Here is a 19,783-nt window from a genome sequence, read left to right on the forward strand (position 1 = left end):
CCATTTGGGCATGGGTTTTCAAAGCAAGTACACCATCCACATTGGGTCCATCCAGCTTTTATTTTGAAATCTGGTCAGGCAGAAAAAAAAATGTAAATCTCAAAATAAGCAGGCTGATTATTGAGAAACGAGCCCTAGGAAATAAAGCAAAATTACCTTGTTGGTGTTGGTACGAAAGGCTACATGGCTGCACTCAGGTTTTTACAAAGGGGAGTGAGCTGGTAGGGGGGCATGCGGATGTGGACAATCGCTTTAACACTGATGAATAGATTATTTTAAAAAAAATAAAGCAGTTTTTCTTTTTTTTTCCCCGGGATTCAAGCCTACAAGTACTAAATGCTGACATCACAACTCACAGGTTGCCTCATATTACAGGAACTCGGCCACATTTCACCCAAAATTACCAAAATTATTGCCAATGAATAAAACAAAAAACTTCCATCATTTGTGGCGCTGTGGTGATGGAATCACCGGGGGAGGGCAGGCGGAGCAGATTTGTTCCTCAGATCCTTATTTTAACAGTAGAAAAATTCCATTAAGAAAAGCGACCGGCGTTGATTTGTAATGCAATTACTCTAATGAAACACATCACGCTTCTGCTTACTGCGCGCTGTCAGTGTTATGGGTCACGAGCCGCTGTCTTCATTGGCAGTATGCAAATTAAGAATTTCATTAATACGAAAGAAAGAAACACAAGCGTATACTAAAGGAGGTTAGCTGAGAGATAGAGCGATAATTGATGGATCTTGTTTATCGGCAAGTATAATGCCATACAATGTCTTCCTTGTGTCTCCGCCGGGTCACAGTGCAATCCAAACATTCCCTACCGCTACCCCATAACGTGGACCAACCGGATAGAAATCACGACAAGGGACGGTGGCCAAGAGCCTGCGCCTCCACGGCACTGCTATCTACAGGCCTTCTAGCTAGCAAATCTCAGGGAAGGTTTGGCCGCTTTGACTAGACGTGTATTACTATAAATATTCCCCACGGTGATTTGTTGGTTTTTCATTGCTAGCATTTCCTATCTAGCATGTGACCGCTGCAGCTAAACAAAGGCCCCAATGTTCATGTGCTGCACTACCGGCATTAGTGAGTGATTTCAGTAAAGTATGACATGTGACCAGTGCTGCCACTGATTAGCTGCAGCGGTCACAGCTGGATGCTTCTAAGTAAGTTTCTGCCAATTGCCACTACAACCTACAATAGTTATAGAAATTGTTAAAGGGGTTGTCCACCAAAATATATTAATTAAAATTGGGCCCACGGTAGAAAAATAAATAAATAAAAAACAATAAAATAATAATAAAATAGTAATAATAAAATAAAAATAATAATAGAAAACAATAAAATACTACTACTACTACTACTACTACTACTACTACTACTACTACTACTACTACTACTACTACTACTACTACTACTACTACTACTACTACTACTACTACTAATAATAATAATAAAATAGTAAAAATAAAATAAAAATAAAATAATAATAATCCTAAAATACTAACCATAAGTAAAATAAATATAATAAAATAATAAGAATAATGATTGTATAATAATAATAAATAATAAATCACATGTCCAACTACCTGAACCCCGCCACTCTTCATATTGCTGGCATTAGCTCTGGCTTGTCTCCTGGCTTCCGCTACAGACAGAAGGGTGTCAAGTGACCGCTGCAGCTAATCAGTGGCCACAGATTGGCACATTACTGCGGTTTTCAGCCAGAACATCATAAACCAACCACGACTTTAATGTACCAGGGTTCATCCCTTTGCATTGGCTCATGTGTAATATTGAATAATCCTCATCCTAGACTTTAAACCGCGCGCCTGAAGCTTACAGTCATTGCCGGCCCTCCCATTGCTATGCGTGGCACTGTGCTTTTTTTTCTCTCCCCCTCACATCCAAGTTATTCGGGAATCAACATACCATCAATATCAATTCACTGAGAAAACAGAAATCACATGGGATGGGAAGTCATTAGTCTGAGAGAGACTGTTGTGAAACTTGACACAAAAGGAAGAGTGCGCCATCGGCAAGGTAGATTCTGCTACAGCTAAATCTGCTAACGTTCATTTGACTAATCTCTAGAATTCATTAACCTAAAAAGGTTTAATTTCCATTTTCCTGCATCAGCTCTATTTATGAAATGTTGTGCCCTATAAATACGCTGTTATTTTCCATAGTCAAGCACCCTCTTAACAAATCTTCTCATTAATATGTAAATGTAAAGTCAATCGGTCTTCTCCCTGACAGCGCTATGAATTGCCAGTGCACTGTATAATCTGCTGTGACTTGGCATCCGCTATTTATCATGAAATATGTCAGTTAGAAGAATTATGGAGAATGCGCGGCAATCGCTAAGGCTGCAATCTACTTTGTCAACGCTTAATTGTTCCTTAAATCTTACATTTACATATAAACAGACGAAATTCTGATCCATAATCAGACAAATAAACTAAATTAAAAACCTCTTGGGCATCTCAAGAAATCTAGTTATGGGAATACAATATTGGTTTGGGGGGGGGGCAGAGAACAGGAAAACTAGAAATACTAAACATTCACCAATCATTAGAAAGAAAAAATAGTTCTGCTTTGTTTCTAGAAACCGCGCCATCTCCTATCCCGCGGGATGCGCCTGGTACCGCATCTTATCCCTATTGAGGTGGATGGCGCTGTGTGGTGGTCTCATGTACTAAGAGGAAAACTTTCATCGCTTCATAACCAGGACAATTTTTGTTATTGTGTTCTCATTTTTTTTTTTTTCTAAGGCCGATAAAACCAGAGAGTTGTAGTTTTTAACGACACCGTTCTCTGTAAAATGGTGAAAAAGAACAATGATTTTTGGGCGTTTTATTTCTACAGCATTCGTTGTGCAATAAAAATGACTTGGTAACATAAATCTCCAGGTCAATATGATTACCTCAATGTCAAACTTATATGGTTTATTTTTATATTATTTCATTTATTTTAATTCTGAAGTTTGTAAAAGAAAAAAAAAACAATTGGCTTGTGCCGCCATTTTCTAAAAACCAGAACTTTCTTATATTTCAGTCGATGGATCTATAGGGGGGCTTAATTATTGTGGCGTAAGCTGTGGCTTTTATTGGTACCATTTTGGGGTGCATATGATATTTATATCACTTTTCATTTTAATTATTTTTGTGAGGCGAGAAGACCACAAAAAAATAAAAAATATCTGTAGTTTTGATTTTTTTTCTTTACATTTACAGTATTGACAGGGTGATAACAAATATCCATATTTATATATGATTTCATTTTTTAATGTCTTACTTTTTTGGAAGGGGGATGATTTGATCATTTACAGGTTAACATATTGTCCAGGACTTTTTTTTTTTTTTACACTATGGGCCTAAAGACTAACAGGCAGGTAGTTGGTGCTGGCTCCAATCAATTCAGCTCCTACACGTCCCTTCAACAGAGTTGCCCAGAAGAGGAAGAGCTGCTCTGCTGACGCAGCGTCACTGCCAACATCATGCTGATTGAAAGCCGGCTTCCCGCAAACAGTCAGCAGGGAGCCGACTGTCAATAAGTATGACATTAGCAGTCACATCCCATCCACAGAGCAGAGCAGAGCAGAAGAGAAGCCGCTGCTCTGTTGACATGACGTCAGTGGAAGCTGCTGAATCACCGGCAGGAGGAGTCTGTGACCACTCTGTACCGATAGAAATCTGGGCAGGGCACAACAGGCAGGTAGTTAGCAACTACCTTCTGGTTAGTTCTTAGGCACATTGTAAAAAAAATATTATATGTGAATCCCAGATAACCTCCTTTAATTTGGAAGGAGGCGGTGTTAATGCTCTAAGGACCTCCATATAGCTAGAAAGCGTATCCAGCCTTTATTGGACCCCCACCGAATTATTCATCAATATCATAGAACCAGAGATAGGTTATCTAGATGTTATGACAGGAGAACCCCTTGAAAGTGTAACTATCATTGCCAATAACTTTTAAAAGGACTGAAATTTTGATCAGTGGGGAGCGGTGCTGACACTTCCACTAATAATTAAAATGAATGAGCAGAAGCACTGCGGTGAGTGCTATACACCACTTACACTTATTGGGGGACAGCCTCTTTATTAAACCTATATTCATAAAGGATATGAAAAGAAGCAGTCTGAAACAGACAGTCCCTTTAAGAGATAATTCTCAAAATGTTAAGGTGTGCCCTATTTATGGGAATAACATTGACAGCTTGAGGTCAGATGTGCGGAAGGGCATATGATCAACCATTCATTATCGATGAGACTGCCAGAGATTGGGCAATCCCATATATTTTTGGATTAACCCTTTATATACAAAAAAAATGATTAAGAAAAAAAAAATGTATAAACGGGACTATTGATATTACAAGATAATACTGAGAATAATAAGCATCTACTCAAGAAAAGAAGGGCACATAATTACGGTAGATAAAATTATGAGGTCACAGATAAGGGACCAGAAACAAAAATGCTTCTTCAGGATTCAATCAATTTCCCCACACTTACCTCTTTCCAAGGGCTGACAAACTGAGTGCGAGCATATCGGGTCAGCATGTGAATTATCACCACTTGTCCCCATTCCTCCACATCGACCAGCAGGTTGCAGAGTTTACGATAATTTTTGTGAATTAGGTCGATCCGATCTGGACAAACCTCTTCAAAAGCCATCACGACACTACCTGCAACAAGCTGGAAAACAAAGCAAAAAAAACTTTGATATAACGTCACTGTAAATGCAGAAAGCTCTCAGACAGACCGGAATAAAAATAATAACGAGATTGAAAATAGAATCTTCCGTTTCTGGATGGAATGAGAAGGCTGCCGCCGATCAGCAACTGCCAACTGGCTGCCGCCGATCGGCAACTGCCAACTGGCTGCCGCCGATCGGCAACTGCCAACTGGCTGCCGCCGATCGGCAACTGCCAACTGGCTGCCGCCGATCGGCAACTGCCAACTGGCTGCCGCCGATCGGCAACTGCCAACTGGCTGCCGCCGATCGGCAACTGCCAACTGGCTGCCGCCGATCGGCAACTGCCAACTGGCTGCCGCCGATCAGCAACTGCCAACTGGCTGCCGCCGATCAGCAACTGTCTGCCAATGTCGCAGGATGCCCGCCACTGAATGCTGATACATGCAGACCTGTGAGGAATACAGGAGTGAACGCGGAGGTGGATGCCAGTCTTGGAGGGGAGTATAGCTTTTTTTGGAGGGGGGGGGTGGTTATTAACTCTCCCTGGGCCATTGAGCTTAACATATAAAATAGAGTAACCCCCCTTAAAGGGAATGTGCTGGCAGAAAGTAGCTTATTAATTAAATCAAGTTAAACATTTTTTGAGTGATGTTTTTATTCAAGCTACTATCCATATTAAAAAAAATCTTCCAGCTTTCACACCGGCCGCTGAGCCTCAGATCAGGTGAAAAGTTCTTGTTCTGCAGAGATCACTTTTCAGCAGTTAGCATTAGATCAAAAGGTATCACCTATATATAGATAACACAAGACACTAGGTGATGTCACAGCTCACCTCCTCCCCTGACTTTTACACAGATCATTACACATGCACTTTACATTTTCCCATAGAAGTCAATAAACCAATGCAGTCTACTATTGCTTCCTAGTCTATGTGGCTGGGGTGAAGCAAATCTGTAAAGGCTGTGAACTGCAGTTCAGAGAAGAAAGCCGTCCCGTACTGTACAGAGAAAAAAAAACTGCAATCCGAAAATAAAAACCAGATCTGACAAAAAAAAGTAGTATCACTATGTTAATTTTAGTTATTACAAAAAATAAGATAGATATATTCCATTTAAGATTTTGAAAATATAGGCAAGGGATAAAATATAGGCAATGTGATCCTCATGAAAGGAGTGCAGCGTCACCACTTAATTGATCCTATTATGCATTTATTATATATTCATCATAGCTGACGTGACACTTTGTGGCTGCGTCCTACAGGTGGATCTGTTAGACAGAAGCACTATCCAGCAAAAGGATCCATAAAAAAAAATTAAAAAAAAATCACCTTTTATTAAAATTTATGTAGGAAAAAAAATTCAAACACCATAGAAAAAGCAGACAAGTTTCAGACTCAGCCCTTAGTTATTGCCTCATAAAATAAGGCAATGATTGAGGACTATGCCTGAAACGCGTATGCTATAAGGAAATGACTAAAGGACCATGTCTGAAAAGCATATGGTATAAGGCAATGACTAAGGACTGTGCGTTTATGCTATAAGACAATGACTAAGGACTGTGCGCTTATGCTATAAGGTAATGACTAAGGACTGTGCGCTTATGCTATAAGGTAATGACTAAGGACTGTGCGCTTATGCTATAAGGTAATGACTAAGGACTGTGCGCTTATGCTATAAGGTAATGACTAAGGACTGTGCGCTTATGCTATAAGGTAATGACTAAGGACTGTGCGCTTATGCTATAAGGTAATGACTAAGGACTGTGCACTTATGCTATAAGGTAATGACTAAGGACTGTGCGCTTATGCTATAAGGCAATGACTAAGGGCAGTGTCTGAAACGCGTACGGTATAAGGCAATGACTAAGGATCATGTCTGAAAAGCATATGGTATAAGGTAATGACTAAGGACTGTGTCTGAAACGCACATGGTATAAGGCAATGATTAACGACGGTGCCTGAAATGCGTCTGCTTTTCTATGGTGTTGCATGGATTTTTTTCTACATGAATTTTAATATGTTATAATAAATGATGATTTTTTTATGGATCCTTTTGTAGGATTTTGAAGTAAATGTTTTCCCAATCCCTCCGGTGAGCAGACCTTCCCTTTCTTTATCACGATCTTTAAGACAATCCTAAAACACAATCTGTACCTATTTTATAAAATTCTTCCCATGTCACAGACAGGCACAGAGAGAAGAAGCCAAACCGCTCCATATGCCTCAGCGTCGGGACACGGCTATTGGAGTAGAATATCTGGAATCCGTTTATACCTCCCAATGGCATCACAATATAGAGAGGGATAAAGGGGCTTATATTTCATGTGAGCAATCAGTCGGCCATGCATAACGAAGAAAGCATTTTCTGCACATACCGAGATATCACGAGGCCGCACTATAAATACACCACAACATATACATAAATGTAAAGGGCGAAACAAAACCCCCGGGGAACATAAAGGCTTCATTCATTGAAAGCAAACAGGATTACTTGTAAGAACCAGCAATTTACCAAAATTACTATAAACAGTAATTGAATGAAAACACAATTTGATGAATGTCTTTAGGGTAAAAAAAAATGTTATTTGTACCAACATTAATATTTTTTTTCCTTCCTGTAATATTTGGCCACCATTCTGTATATTAATATGCACCCAACATAACAAAAAGAAAACGGCGCAGAATATATACTTGTTATTATGCTAAGCAAGCTGGAAGTCCTTGGGGGATGTTATGAATTACCAATCAGTATAAGCGTGAAGTTGCATTTATTGACTCCAGCCCCGTCCACATACTGGAGCCTGCTGGTACCAGCGTGAAGACAACTCAATCCACAGACCAAGATTCTGATTATTTGGAAGAACTAAATAAAAATACATCAGACATCTTAGGATAATTTGCTTTTCCTGTCATTCAATAGCGTGAAAAAGGGCAAAAGATAGAGTAAGCTATGCGCGCAAGAACATAAAACCCATCCACAACATCATCATGCCAAGAGTTAATTAGGAGAAAGGTTATGCAACGGATAGTGTGGGAGCTCATTACTATGCCCAAATCACCTCTAACTAGAGGAAAACAATCAAGGAACACAACAGTCAATGCAAATGTACACGGCCGATTATACCAGAAAACTAAGAAGACAACAATACAATAACAATGGTGCACGCAATGTTCTGCCTCCTAATAGTAATCTATATTATAAAGGCTTGTGCTGACAAGTCAGGGTTATAGCAGGGACAGCGATCATAACTATACAGATCGGAGAAAGAACACATGAGCTCAAACCTTGAGGTGACAAAAAATGTATATTTCATGGGGAACACACTTTAAAAAAGAGTGATACCCACACCATTGCCCCACAGCTCTTATTCCGCTGATTACCAAATCCCCGCCAGTCTCTAGTTCCTGGACCTGTCTCGGTGCAAGAAATGCCAGCTCAGCCAATCACTGTCGGAGGCGGGTCTCTGCTGTGGTCAGCGACTGGCTAAGCTGGTATTTCCTGCCATTTCAAGGCGGGACTAGGAAGTAAAAACCAGGGGGGACTGCATAGAAAAAAGACCTGCAGGGGATCGGTGATGATAAAAACTTGACGGCCACGTACACACTATCACTATTTGGTCAGTATTTTACATTAGTATTTCTAACCTAGTGTGAAAAGCCGACCACGGACCACAGGGAAAGATCCACTAGCCAAGTTTGGCCCCCTGGTCGCCTACTCCTTTCCTACTCCTATTGATTGACTAGTCTCTTCCATCTATGCACATAGAAAGATCCCCAAACTATTCACATGTGCATGTCGCTCTTTCAAAAGAAAAGTTCAGCAATACCTTTACATGGACAGTCCGTTCCTCCAGTACTGTGACTTCAGGCAAAGGAGCCATCAGTCAAGCAGGATGGGGCAACACTGGGCGGGAATAGAGCTGGAGTGGCAGAGGCTTCAGATCTACAATTCGCTCCTCAGCCTCATTTACATATCAATTCTAATGCTGATTTCTCAGTAACATGGGCATGGACTTGTCATGTAAAGGTACTGCTGGACGGGTCCTTGAAACATGCTCATATAAATTATTTGGGCGTGAAATTCTGATGACAGACTTTTTTTTTTTTTTCTTTTTTTAAGCAGAAGCTTGACAATGACACCCGAGTTAAAGAGATGTGGGGTTTTTTTTGGAGAAGATTAGCCTACACTGGATATAATACTAATAATTTCTTAGTTAAATTTGCAACATCTGAATGTTAACAAGAGCGCCGTCATTCAAACATTTCTTGAAAACCGTTTGGAATTAAACCAGAAAGTGAATTAGAAGTTATAGAACTTTACATTTCATATCGTGACTTACAAAAACTACCAAAGTGTAGTTATTTTTTACAGACTTTATAGGCCCTTAAACTCCCAGCTTGTTGGAGGGTCGGGGTTATATCTGCACACATGCTACAAAAATAAAGGGGGCCAGGAATCCATTATGTCTAGCCCCATAGTGACCAGGCAACATTTTTCAAATCTGACTTATCACTTTATGTGGCAATAACTCTTTAATGTTTCAACATATCCCAATGATTCTGAGACTGTTTTTTCGTGACACATTTTATGCGAATGGTAAATTTACATCAATATATTTTGCATTTATTTATAAAAATATCAGAATTTTGACAAAAACAAAATCTAAAAACTAGCAAATTTCAAACTCTGAATGATTATCCCTGTAACCCAGATAGTCATACCACACAAAATAGTTAATAACATTTCCTTCATCTCTGCTTTACATCAGCACCATCTATAAAATGTTCTGCTACTTTGTTACGATGTTAGAAGCTTTAAAAATTGTAGCAGTAATTTTTCATTTTTTTCAAGGAAATTTACAAAAACTATTTTTTTAGGGATCTATTCAGTTTTGAAGTGACTTTGGGGGGTCCTATATATTGGAAAACTGCAAAAAAGTGATACCATTTAAAGAAGAGCGCCCCTTAACATATTCAAAACTGCTGTCAGGTAGTTTATTAACCCTTCAGCTGCTTTTCAGGTATTCATGCAAAGTGGGGAATCTTTTTTCTGCCATGGGCCATTTGGATATTTAGACCATCCTTCAAGGGGCCGTACAAATTGGGCGCTAACTCCTCCCCAAAGTACGTCCTGACGCTGGCACTGGTGTCAGGACGTAATCTTTCATTGCATGCGCCTCAACGTTCAGTAGTGAACACGGCGTGTACATGCTCACAGAGCGAGAAGAAATTAATGGGCCGGCAGCCTTACGTTTCCTCACCTCTGCAGAATAGCATCTATTTAAAGGGGCTAGCCACTACTTTTACATTGATGCCCTATCCTTAGGATAGGGCATCAATGTATGATTGGCCGGAGTCCCGGGGTCCCGCACGCGGCATCCCTGCCGATCAGCTGTTATCAGTGTCAGAAATGGCTGTAGGCCGGAAGTGCTCACCTGCGGGGCTCCGCCGTCAAGTGGTAGTGACCGCTGCGGTGTGCGGCATATCCGCCTCCCATTCAACTGAATAGGAGGCAGATGTGCAGGACACCGCAGCGGATACAACCACTTGACGGCGGAGGCCCGCAGGTGAACACTTGCTAATCGACAGGGGTGCCGCATGCGGGACCTCGGCCGATCATACATTGAGGTCGTAGGATAGGGCATCAATGTAAAAGTAGTGGACGACTTCTTTAAATGGAATCTGTCTCCAGATTTGTGTCACCTAATATGAGAGCAGCATGATGTAGAGACAGAGACCCGGATTCCTGCAATATGTCACTTACTGGGCTGCTTGCTACAGTTTTGATAAAATCACTGTTTTATCATCAGGGGATCATCACCAGAGAACTAGTAAACCTGCTGCTATGTAGTACTCCGTATTCATGAGCTCTGTATAACCCCGCTACTAACACTGATTGGCAGGTTTCGTGTGTATACAGCATAGGCAGAAAGCTGCCAATCAGTGGTGTGGGCGGGGTTATACAGCGCTCAGCATTCAGAGAACTGCTAGATCTGCAGCAGAGAAAACAGTGATTTTATCTGAACTGCAACTAGCAGCCTAATAAGTGACACATTGCTGAGATCAGGGTCTCTACCCCTACATCATGCTGCTCTCAGCTGAGGTTCCTAAAATAATGGAGACAGATTCCATTTAAACTCCAGTTTGGTAAGAGTCAGAAGAGAAGGCCATGCAATCACCCTCCACTGCAGGGAGGGATCAACCAGTGACTATTTGTGAAGAAACAACTCTCTGGCCTGTTCATAGGATAAAATTTCATATAACGACCCATCATCACGCGCCGTCAGGGACCTGAGTGGCTGCAAGAGGTGTATTTTTAACGGTATGTGCCCACAATGCAGAAATGAAGCAGAAAATTTCTGCAGCATTTCTGCATGTTCTTGGCAGTAAAAACGCTTGTGGATTTTACATGTGGATTTGACTTGCGTTTTTCAAATGCGTTGGGACCTCAAATCCGCATGCAGAAACGCTCAAAGAACGGACATGCTGCGGATTTTCCCGCAAGGAAGATTCCTCAGCATGGGCACAGAACATGCAGATTATCATTGGGGATCGTGGGGCACGGATTACCAAGCGTTTTGCAAGCGTTTACGCTGCGAAAATTCAGCATCAAAAACGCTTGAAAAACGCATAGTGGGCACACAGCTTAAAGGTGTTTTTTTTTTTTTAATACTTTAGAGTAGAATTTTTTTTTTTCTTAAATCTCTGGAAAAATTCCATTTTAGGAACAACACACCCTCTGATTTCTTACAAGGATCTGCAGATGATGCAGGCACCAATATTGTTTATGTGAAAAACATCTACACAAAGTGTCACATTCAAGGTCCCCAAGATGGATCATGCGTCTAGCCTTGTCTTTCACTCAGGAGAAAGCCATTGAGCAGCTGGAAATCATGGCTAGGCAAGCCAAGAGCCACAATAATTAATCACTGCATTAAGAGCTGCCATCTACAGCACTAACACCTTCATCTATCCACAAATCTCCTAACTCACCAACTGGAACAAGTGAACGCTGCCTCCGAGCCCCCTATGTATTTGTACACACAATGCCCGGCCCACACAGGGGTCTTCTGCAAAATGCTGTTACAATAGAAAAAGACTCAGACGTATAACACTAAAGAACCTCAAAGAGCCGCAAGGAAGAAAGTCATGAGCGAGCCAAGAGCCATTTCTATCAGCGGACGTCTGCTCCTAGATTGAAATGTAAATTCCTTTCTTGTCTCAGTAAGTGGAAAAAACAATTCTGCGCTCATCCAACAAATTTACTTTCTGACGTCTAATTTTTTTCATTCATTTTGGATATAATAAAGTGCTCAGCTATTTCCTAGTGATGCAATTTGCACAAACAAAAATCTATTTCACATTAGTATTTCTCAATCAAACAAATCTATTCCCCCCGTCTACAACCCTGCTCAGCGAAAAGGAGCGCTGCACCCAACAGCAGAACACTGGCATAATATGCCTATATCAGATCACAGACATATGGGGGGCCTGATCGCTGACAGATTACACAGTATTCTTCACTACTGGACGGTCAGAGATGAGTAAGGTGGAGAACCTTGTAGAAGACTTCAAAAATAAAAAGCTAAAACTAAACATCATTGTATCCCATGCGTGTTTAGGTCTATGAATAATGATTTTTTATTTGTGCGTTTAAGCAGTGTGGAAAAAAAATCAGCAAAGTAAGACACTATCAAAAATAGAAATGTTAATGGTTTATTTTTATCAATTAACAAAATGCAAAGTGAATAAAGAGAAACCCGAATCAGAATCATATTTCGTGTGAACATCCTTTATTTTCAAAACAGCATCAATGTTATCTATATCTATCTAGCTATATATAGAGAGAGAGATTATTATATATATATATATATATATATATATATATATATATATATATATATATATATATATATATATATATATATGGCGGTCATACCAAATATTAATATGATTTAGATTTCTCTTTTGCCCAATATTATATATATATATATATTATATATATATATACATACATACATACATACATACATACACACACCTGCAGGCAGTTTTTGAGGGAACTCGGCAAGGAAGTTCTCCCAAACATTTTGGAGAACTAACCACAGATCTTCTATAGATGTAAATCCCTCTGTTTCTTCATTTAATCCCACATAGACGTACATGATGATGTTGAGATCAGGATACTGTGGGGCTATATCACCAATTCCAGGATTCCTTTTGCGTTAAGGTTGTAGCTCTTACAGATATTGCCCGATTCTTGATGACAAGGCGTGGTGGAGTCAGAAGCTTCTTAAGTCATTAAGAGGCGTGCGTCTCTTAATGATTCTGGAGCGTCTGATGAGTGGCGTGACCTCGCCACAAATCTTACTCCAGTCAGGCACTGGAGTAAGATTTCTGGCATAAAGAACACCACAGCTCATCATGACTTAAACAAGCTGGGGCGTCACGCCCCCTTTGTGTCTCAGCTCCAACCATTTTGTCAAACATGGAAGAAACTGGAGTGAGAATGCCATAAATCACTAAATGTTTGTACAACTCTACGATGCACAAAAATGTTGTAACTTATGTTATCGCTTTGATGAATCAGGGCCACAGGCTATATATTTGGGGTCGGTGTCCTGAGCAGAATAGAACTGACCAAACTCCCAACTCCATATGGCAAAAAAACAGCCCAATACTTATAAGGAACCTCCACCATACTTCACTGTTGCCTGCAGACACTTATTATTGTGCTGCCTGTCCGCTCTTTAGTGCACAAACTCCCTACTCTTTCAGCCAAATATTTCACATTTTCACTCCTCAGTCCAGAGCACCTGCTGCCATTTTTCTGCACCCCAGTTACTAGGTTTTCCTTGTTACCACGTCAAATGTATGGTTTTCCTGCATAGTTGAGTGGTTTGGCATTGTTGCCATGATGAATGTATAGCTTTTTGGAAGCAATTCTCCCATGAATACCATTTCTGGCCAGAGACTAGATGGGTGAAGCTGCGTGCCACTGGTTGCTGCCAGTTCTCAGATGATCACTGCTGGACATCTTCATCTGCGGCACTGAGTTTCCTTGGCAGACCACGTGGTCAACGGTCCTGAATGTTATCCATTTCTTGGTGCTTCTTCAAAAGAGCTTGAACAGCACATCTTGAAACCCCAGTCTGCTTTGAAGTCTTTGACTGGGCGAGACCTTGCTGATGCAGTATAACTGCCTTGTGTCTTGTTGCTGTGCTCAGTCTTGTAATGGTGTATGACCTGTGACATGAAACTGTATTCCACAATTTCACCTTTGTAGCAGAGTTTGGCTGTTCCTCACCCAGTTTTAAGCCTCCTAAACACCTGTTTCGGTTTTAGTTAATGAGTGTGTTTCAAACTACATATTATTACCCACTTGATATAACTGGTTACCCATTCACCTGGATATAATCCTACAAAGTCCCTGATTTTGTGCAAGTGTACCTAGGATTGACTCTATATTGAAGGCAAAGGGCGGTCATACCAAATATTAATATGATTTAGATTTCTCTTTTGCCCATTAAAGGAGTTGTCCGGTCCAAATCGATAAGTCTGCAGTCACTCTGTGTGACTGCAGACTTATGAATCCCCCCGGCGCATGCACTGTGCGCTGCGAGGATTCGCCGGTTTCCAAGCTGGGACCAGAGGGTATGTATGAGTTATACATACTCCCGGCCAGTGGGCGTGGCCTCACTGCATACAATTGTATGGAGCAAGGCCACGCCCTGTCTAGTGAAGAGGCCGGTAAGTGAGCGTGGCCAACTAGAAGGCACAGCCTCGCTCCATACAAGTGTATGGAGCGAGGCCACGCCCACTGGCCGGGAGTATGTACAACTCATACATACCCTCTGGTCTCGACTCAGAAACCGGTGATTCCCCCGCAGTGCACAGTGTGTGCGCCGGGGGGATTCATAAGTCTGCAGTCACACAGAGTGACTGCAGACTTAATGATTTGGACTTTATCAAATTAACAAAATGTAAACTATTAAAATGGGAAAAAGTCACCGATTCATACAGCCCAAACTGCGGGGAGCATGAATCAGAGCGTGGCTGCACGATTGCAGCCAGGAAACCCTCCGGCGTTTTGTATAATTTTAGGATCTGGCCGGGGACCAAACCTGGAGATGAGACAAGTCCATCCCCTTTCTCGGCTGACTCTTCCCTGCGCTGTTTCAGATGATTATCAAGTCTCTCCTTGTGTACACAGGAGGAATAGACCTGTCATTCACATCTAGCAGCGCTGGGAAGAGCTGGCTGGGGGTGGTGCCGGACTAGTCTCGTCTCCGGCTATGGCTGGATATTAAAAGGATACTTTCTTTGAATTACTAGAATGTTTCAGAGAAAAATATACCTGGCTGCAATTGTACAGCCAGGCCCTGATATTTGATTCACGCTGCCTGTGGTTTGGACGGCATGAATGGAGGGACGGGTTCCCTTTAAAATTACTATTTTTGCAACCTTTTTCCAATACCTGTGTAAACCATTTGCACAGTACTGTGTGTGTCATAATATAATATATACACATACATTATATATACATTTTACACACATTTGTTAGCATCACTTTATATAGCGATGATGTCCGCTCAGCCATCTTCCCTTGCTCTTCTGAAATGAAATCAGAATGCAGATCCCTCCTGCTTAGACACATCTGATCATTCCCCCTTATTGAGTGTTCAGTATTGCATAAAATATCTTTGAATTAAAACAAAATGATTCACTGGTAACTGAAAAGTAGAAAATATTACTTGCTAAAAAAAAGCCGCCTGTTCATTTCTATCCCCATGGTGTCAATAGAGGCATTTGGCACAAGAGACAAAAAAAAAAGAAAGAAAAAAAAATAATAATAAATCACTACGGCAAAACTAGCAATGAGCTGATCAGATTTGGATGCAGTCTTCCATTTATGTATTTTTTATATTAAAGCAATAACCACGGCTCATTTGTCTTGCAGCAGTTGCCGCGTGTTTCTGTGCGGTTGCTATGAACTTGAGCCATTAGCCGTGCTCCAAGGTAAACTACATGAACCATCAACAAAAGTGACACTCAATCTAAGGAGTTCATATTTTCTCCAGATTATCTATGGTGGTTGACAAGCTGGTAATGAAAAAAATCACACTAAGCAAATGGATCTTCTAATAACAATAAATTCTCTGGAAAAATATGAGGGGTACAAAACGTTTCCTTGCATCTATTTTGTCATGAATTCTAATTAAAGAAGAGTGGGGGGAAAAAAAAATAAAAATAAAAAAAGGAAAAAAAAATGGCAGAGTGCTGGGTCATCACAAGAAGTGCATGGGAAGATGATTGATAATGTGCTGCAAGGTGGCCTATGCCGCAAAGACTCACTTCTCTTAAATTAATGACCCTCCTTCCTGCCCTAATCATAGGCCCCAAATGATATTCCCCTTCTTATTTCAATTTTCCCGAGACATGGGAGATGAAAAAGATCAGCCATTAATCTTCTAATCGCAGTATAATAGATCTATCACAATAAAACATCTGCACAAACAGTTATTTTTTTCATAACAGCGAAGCTCTTGCCGCCCTTAAATCAATAACTTAGGAAAACAGCAGTTTACCTCCGCTCGCCTCGGCTGACAACGTGAGATCTTATTAACGATTTCTAGTGGAGCTGAGGCGGCCATGATGATGGCTGCAGGGGTATGAGCCACGCTAAGAAGCAGCTCTGTCTGACCGTGCCGCATGGATTTTCTGGGGTAAGCCGATTTTCAGCAATGGTCTTTTCATTATCCTGCACAATGGGGTACGTGCGCAAAAAGTGTCACCGCTGCAAACTGTACCGGACATGCCTGACAAAAGCGTACACAGACGAGTATAGGACTACTCGGTCCAAGCTGTACATGCCGAAAATGGCTCACCATACGCACTATTATTATTATTATTATTATAGCGTCATTCAGTCCAAGGCGCTTTACATGTGAAAGGGATATACAAGCACAAACAATTACAATGAATTTTGAACAATACAAGTTGGCGACTGGTACAGGAGGAGTGAGGAGTGACTGACAACCAAAATGTCACAAGTGCTTTAGAAAATCCATAAATAGGCATTACAGTAAGTAATAGGATCGGTGATGACTTTTAGATCGGGGTGGGTCTGACCTTTCCAGCCCCAACCACCAGAAGAGGACATTTTTAAACCCTGTTAAAATGGAGTAGCAATGCGTATCTGTGACCGCCGCTCTATTCATTCTGTATGGGACCGACGGAGAAGGCCTAGAGCAGCTCTCCGGCAATCCAACAGAGAATGAATGGAGTAGCGGTATATCAGCTCTCCGGCAATCCAACAAAGAATGAATGGAGTAGCGGTATATATATATATATGTGACTGCAGCTCTATTCAACCCCTATGGGACTGGCGGAGAAGGCCTAGAGCAGCACTCCGGCAATCCAAAAGTGAATGAATGGAGTAGCAGTGTATATATGTGACCGCCGCTCTACTCATCCCCTATGGGACTCCAGTAATCCAACAGAGAATGAATGGAGTAGCAGTGCATATAAGTGACTGCAGCTCTATTCATCCCCTATGGGACTGGCAGAGAAGGCCTAGGGCAGCACTCCAGCAATCCAACAGAGAATGAATGGAGTAGCGGTATATATATATATATATGTGACTGCAGCTCTATTCAACCCCTATGGGACTGGCGGAGAAGGCCTAGAGCAGCACTCCAGCAATCCAACAGAGAATGAATGGAGTAGCGGTATATATATATATATGTGACTGCAGCTCTATTCAACCCCTATGGGACTGGCGGAGAAGGCCTAGAGCAGCACTCCGGCAATCCAACAGAGAATGAATGGAGTAGCGGTATATATATATATATATGTGACTGCAGCTCTATTCAACCCCTATGGGACTGGCGGAGAAGGCCTAGAGCAGCACTCCGGCAATCCAAAAGTGAATGAATGGAGTAGCAGTGTATATATGTGACCGCCGCTCTACTCATCCCCTATGGGACTCCAGTAATCCAACAGAGAATGAATGGAGTAGCAGTGCATATAAGTGACTGCAGCTCTATTCATCCCCTATGGGACTGGCAGAGAAGGCCTAGGGCAGCACTCCAGCAATCCAACAGAGAATGAATGGAGTAGCAGTGCATATATGTGACTGCAGCTCTATTCATCCCCTATGGGACTCCAGTAATCCAACAGAGAATGAATGGAGTAGCAGTGCATATAAGTGACTGCAGCTCTATTCATCCCCTATGGGCCTGCGGAGAAGGCCTAGGGCAGCACTCCAGAAATCCAACAGAGAATGAATGGAGTAGCGATCACAACTGCTCCATTCTAGCAGGGATAAAAGTGTCCTGTTCTTGTGATCAGACCACCACCGATCTACAAGTTATCACTGATCCTTGGGATTGATGACAATTCTTCCTCTGGAATACCCCATTGTCCACCGGTCTGATCTGGTCTTGGATGCCTGGCACCTAAACTTGGTGAACACCTGCCCCAAACATGTCCGTGAACACTTTTTATTTAGAATGCATTGTGGGGTTCATCCCCCCACACACTAGTTTCCAATATTTATTTTAATCTGTACAGTTTAAAAAAAAAATAGCTATTGCTGCCAAATATCAGCAAGATTCCCTTAATGGATCTGATGAGTTAATATGAATCTCTCATAACGTAGCACAATTTAGGGCACATGGTGTATCCCCTGTACAGTTTCCACAGCGTGAAAAACCCACAGAGTGAAGACCTGCTGTAATAAAGGTGCAGATTTTAAGCACAGTTCACCCCATGCATTGGAATAAGTTTTGGATAAATCCAATTCACAACACAGGAGACATAATATGCAGGAGAATCTGTCATAGGAAATGCGCTTCCTGAAAACGTATTCTCATGTAAAGGAGCTTCCACACTGCGCTTTGTCCTACATTTGTTGGTCCCATCGGGGCTTACATCCTAAACTACCATAAAATGGGAAGCGGATGTATACGCCAACAGGGCCATTGACTATAATTGTGCCGACGGAGTCAACGTGCGCTCAGTCGTGCATCATTTTCAGGCGTATACGCCTACTGGAGGCGGAAACTCAGGTAGTAGACTGCATGTGCGTCCGTCTCCAGCAATCATATATGGTATATGCCCGAAAATTATGCATGATAGAGCACCCATTGACTCTGTCGGCATCATTAAAGTCAATGTCCCCATTGCACATACCCTCTTATCCCGTTTTCCGGGGGCTTCGGACGCAAGCCTCGACGGGACCAACGAACGTAGGACAAAGCGCAGTGTAAAAGCAGCCTGAGGGATCTGTGGGTTGCTTTACGGTACAGCAGCCAAAGCTACAAGAAAACATAATGAACAAGACCCATAAAGAATATAATTTAGTATGCTTGCTGATGGTTTCCAATTAGTAACAGATCATCTCTATGGAACAAATGCAAAAAAAAAAACAACAATACTAGTGAAGCTATAAAGGACGCAGGATTTTAGTTGCGCTGATAATGAAGCCAATGTCGCCAGCGCTTCCTTCATCCCATTCAGGTCAAACAACGCAGCACAAGATGTGAGGACTCACCGTGCTTTTATCTTTAAGGAGTTTCTCGATGATCTCGATAAGCATGTCCTTCTGCTCCGGATCAAGGCTATTTAAGAAAAAGAAATATAGTCAATTGTTAGACAATTTTGCAGGAACACCTCTCTAGTTGTAGGGAAATCTCACTTACATTACTAATTCCCCACCGTGGCATATTGAATGGGCCGCACATTAAAATGGGCTTCCTAATTTATTAGGAATTTTCCTGAGGGCCGGATCAGATGTAACTGGTGACCATCAGTGTGAGCTGCTAGGTGGCGCGTTCACACTTGCAACGTGGCTTCTTTCAGAGAATATTTGGGGATTGGAGGAAAATCTGGCAGTAAAGGAGGTAAAAACCGCTTACTGAAAATCACTGGGAGCTTCAGGAATTATTGCCGCCATTACTTGTGTAACAAGAACTCATACAACATTGCAACAGTTAAAAAAAAACACCACACAGACTAAGAAGTCGATCACCAAGGATGTTTGCAAAAGGAAAGAGACGGTTGGTAAAAAGGACAAAG

At 41.6% G+C, this 19,783-nt stretch overlaps 1 protein-coding gene across 4 annotated transcripts in view; it reads right to left on the reverse strand.

The window, feature by feature from the left end:
- The window catches only part of AP3B1 (adaptor related protein complex 3 subunit beta 1), a 579,624-nt gene that overhangs the window by 502,070 nt on the left and 57,771 nt on the right, over window positions 1-19,783 (reverse strand). For all 4 annotated transcript variants that reach the window (XR_012320508.1, XR_012320502.1, XM_073680171.1 and 1 more), the window contains exons 6-7: window positions 19,260-19,326; window positions 4,521-4,703 (exon numbers count right to left, since the gene is read on the reverse strand). Coding sequence is in view for 2 of the 4 variants with exons in the window: in XM_073680171.1 (XP_073536272.1) it covers window positions 4,521-4,703; window positions 19,260-19,326 (250 nt within the window). In the remaining 2 variants the exon portion in view is untranslated. The remainder of the gene's footprint in view (window positions 1-4,520; window positions 4,704-19,259; window positions 19,327-19,783) is intronic.

The sequence above is a fragment of the Phyllobates terribilis genome, unplaced genomic scaffold, assembly GCF_046119375.1.
Source record: "Phyllobates terribilis strain yellow unplaced genomic scaffold, ASM4611937v1 Scaffold_1__5_contigs__length_1240528914, whole genome shotgun sequence".
In the NCBI taxonomy this organism is placed as follows: Eukaryota; Metazoa; Chordata; class Amphibia; order Anura; family Dendrobatidae; genus Phyllobates; species Phyllobates terribilis.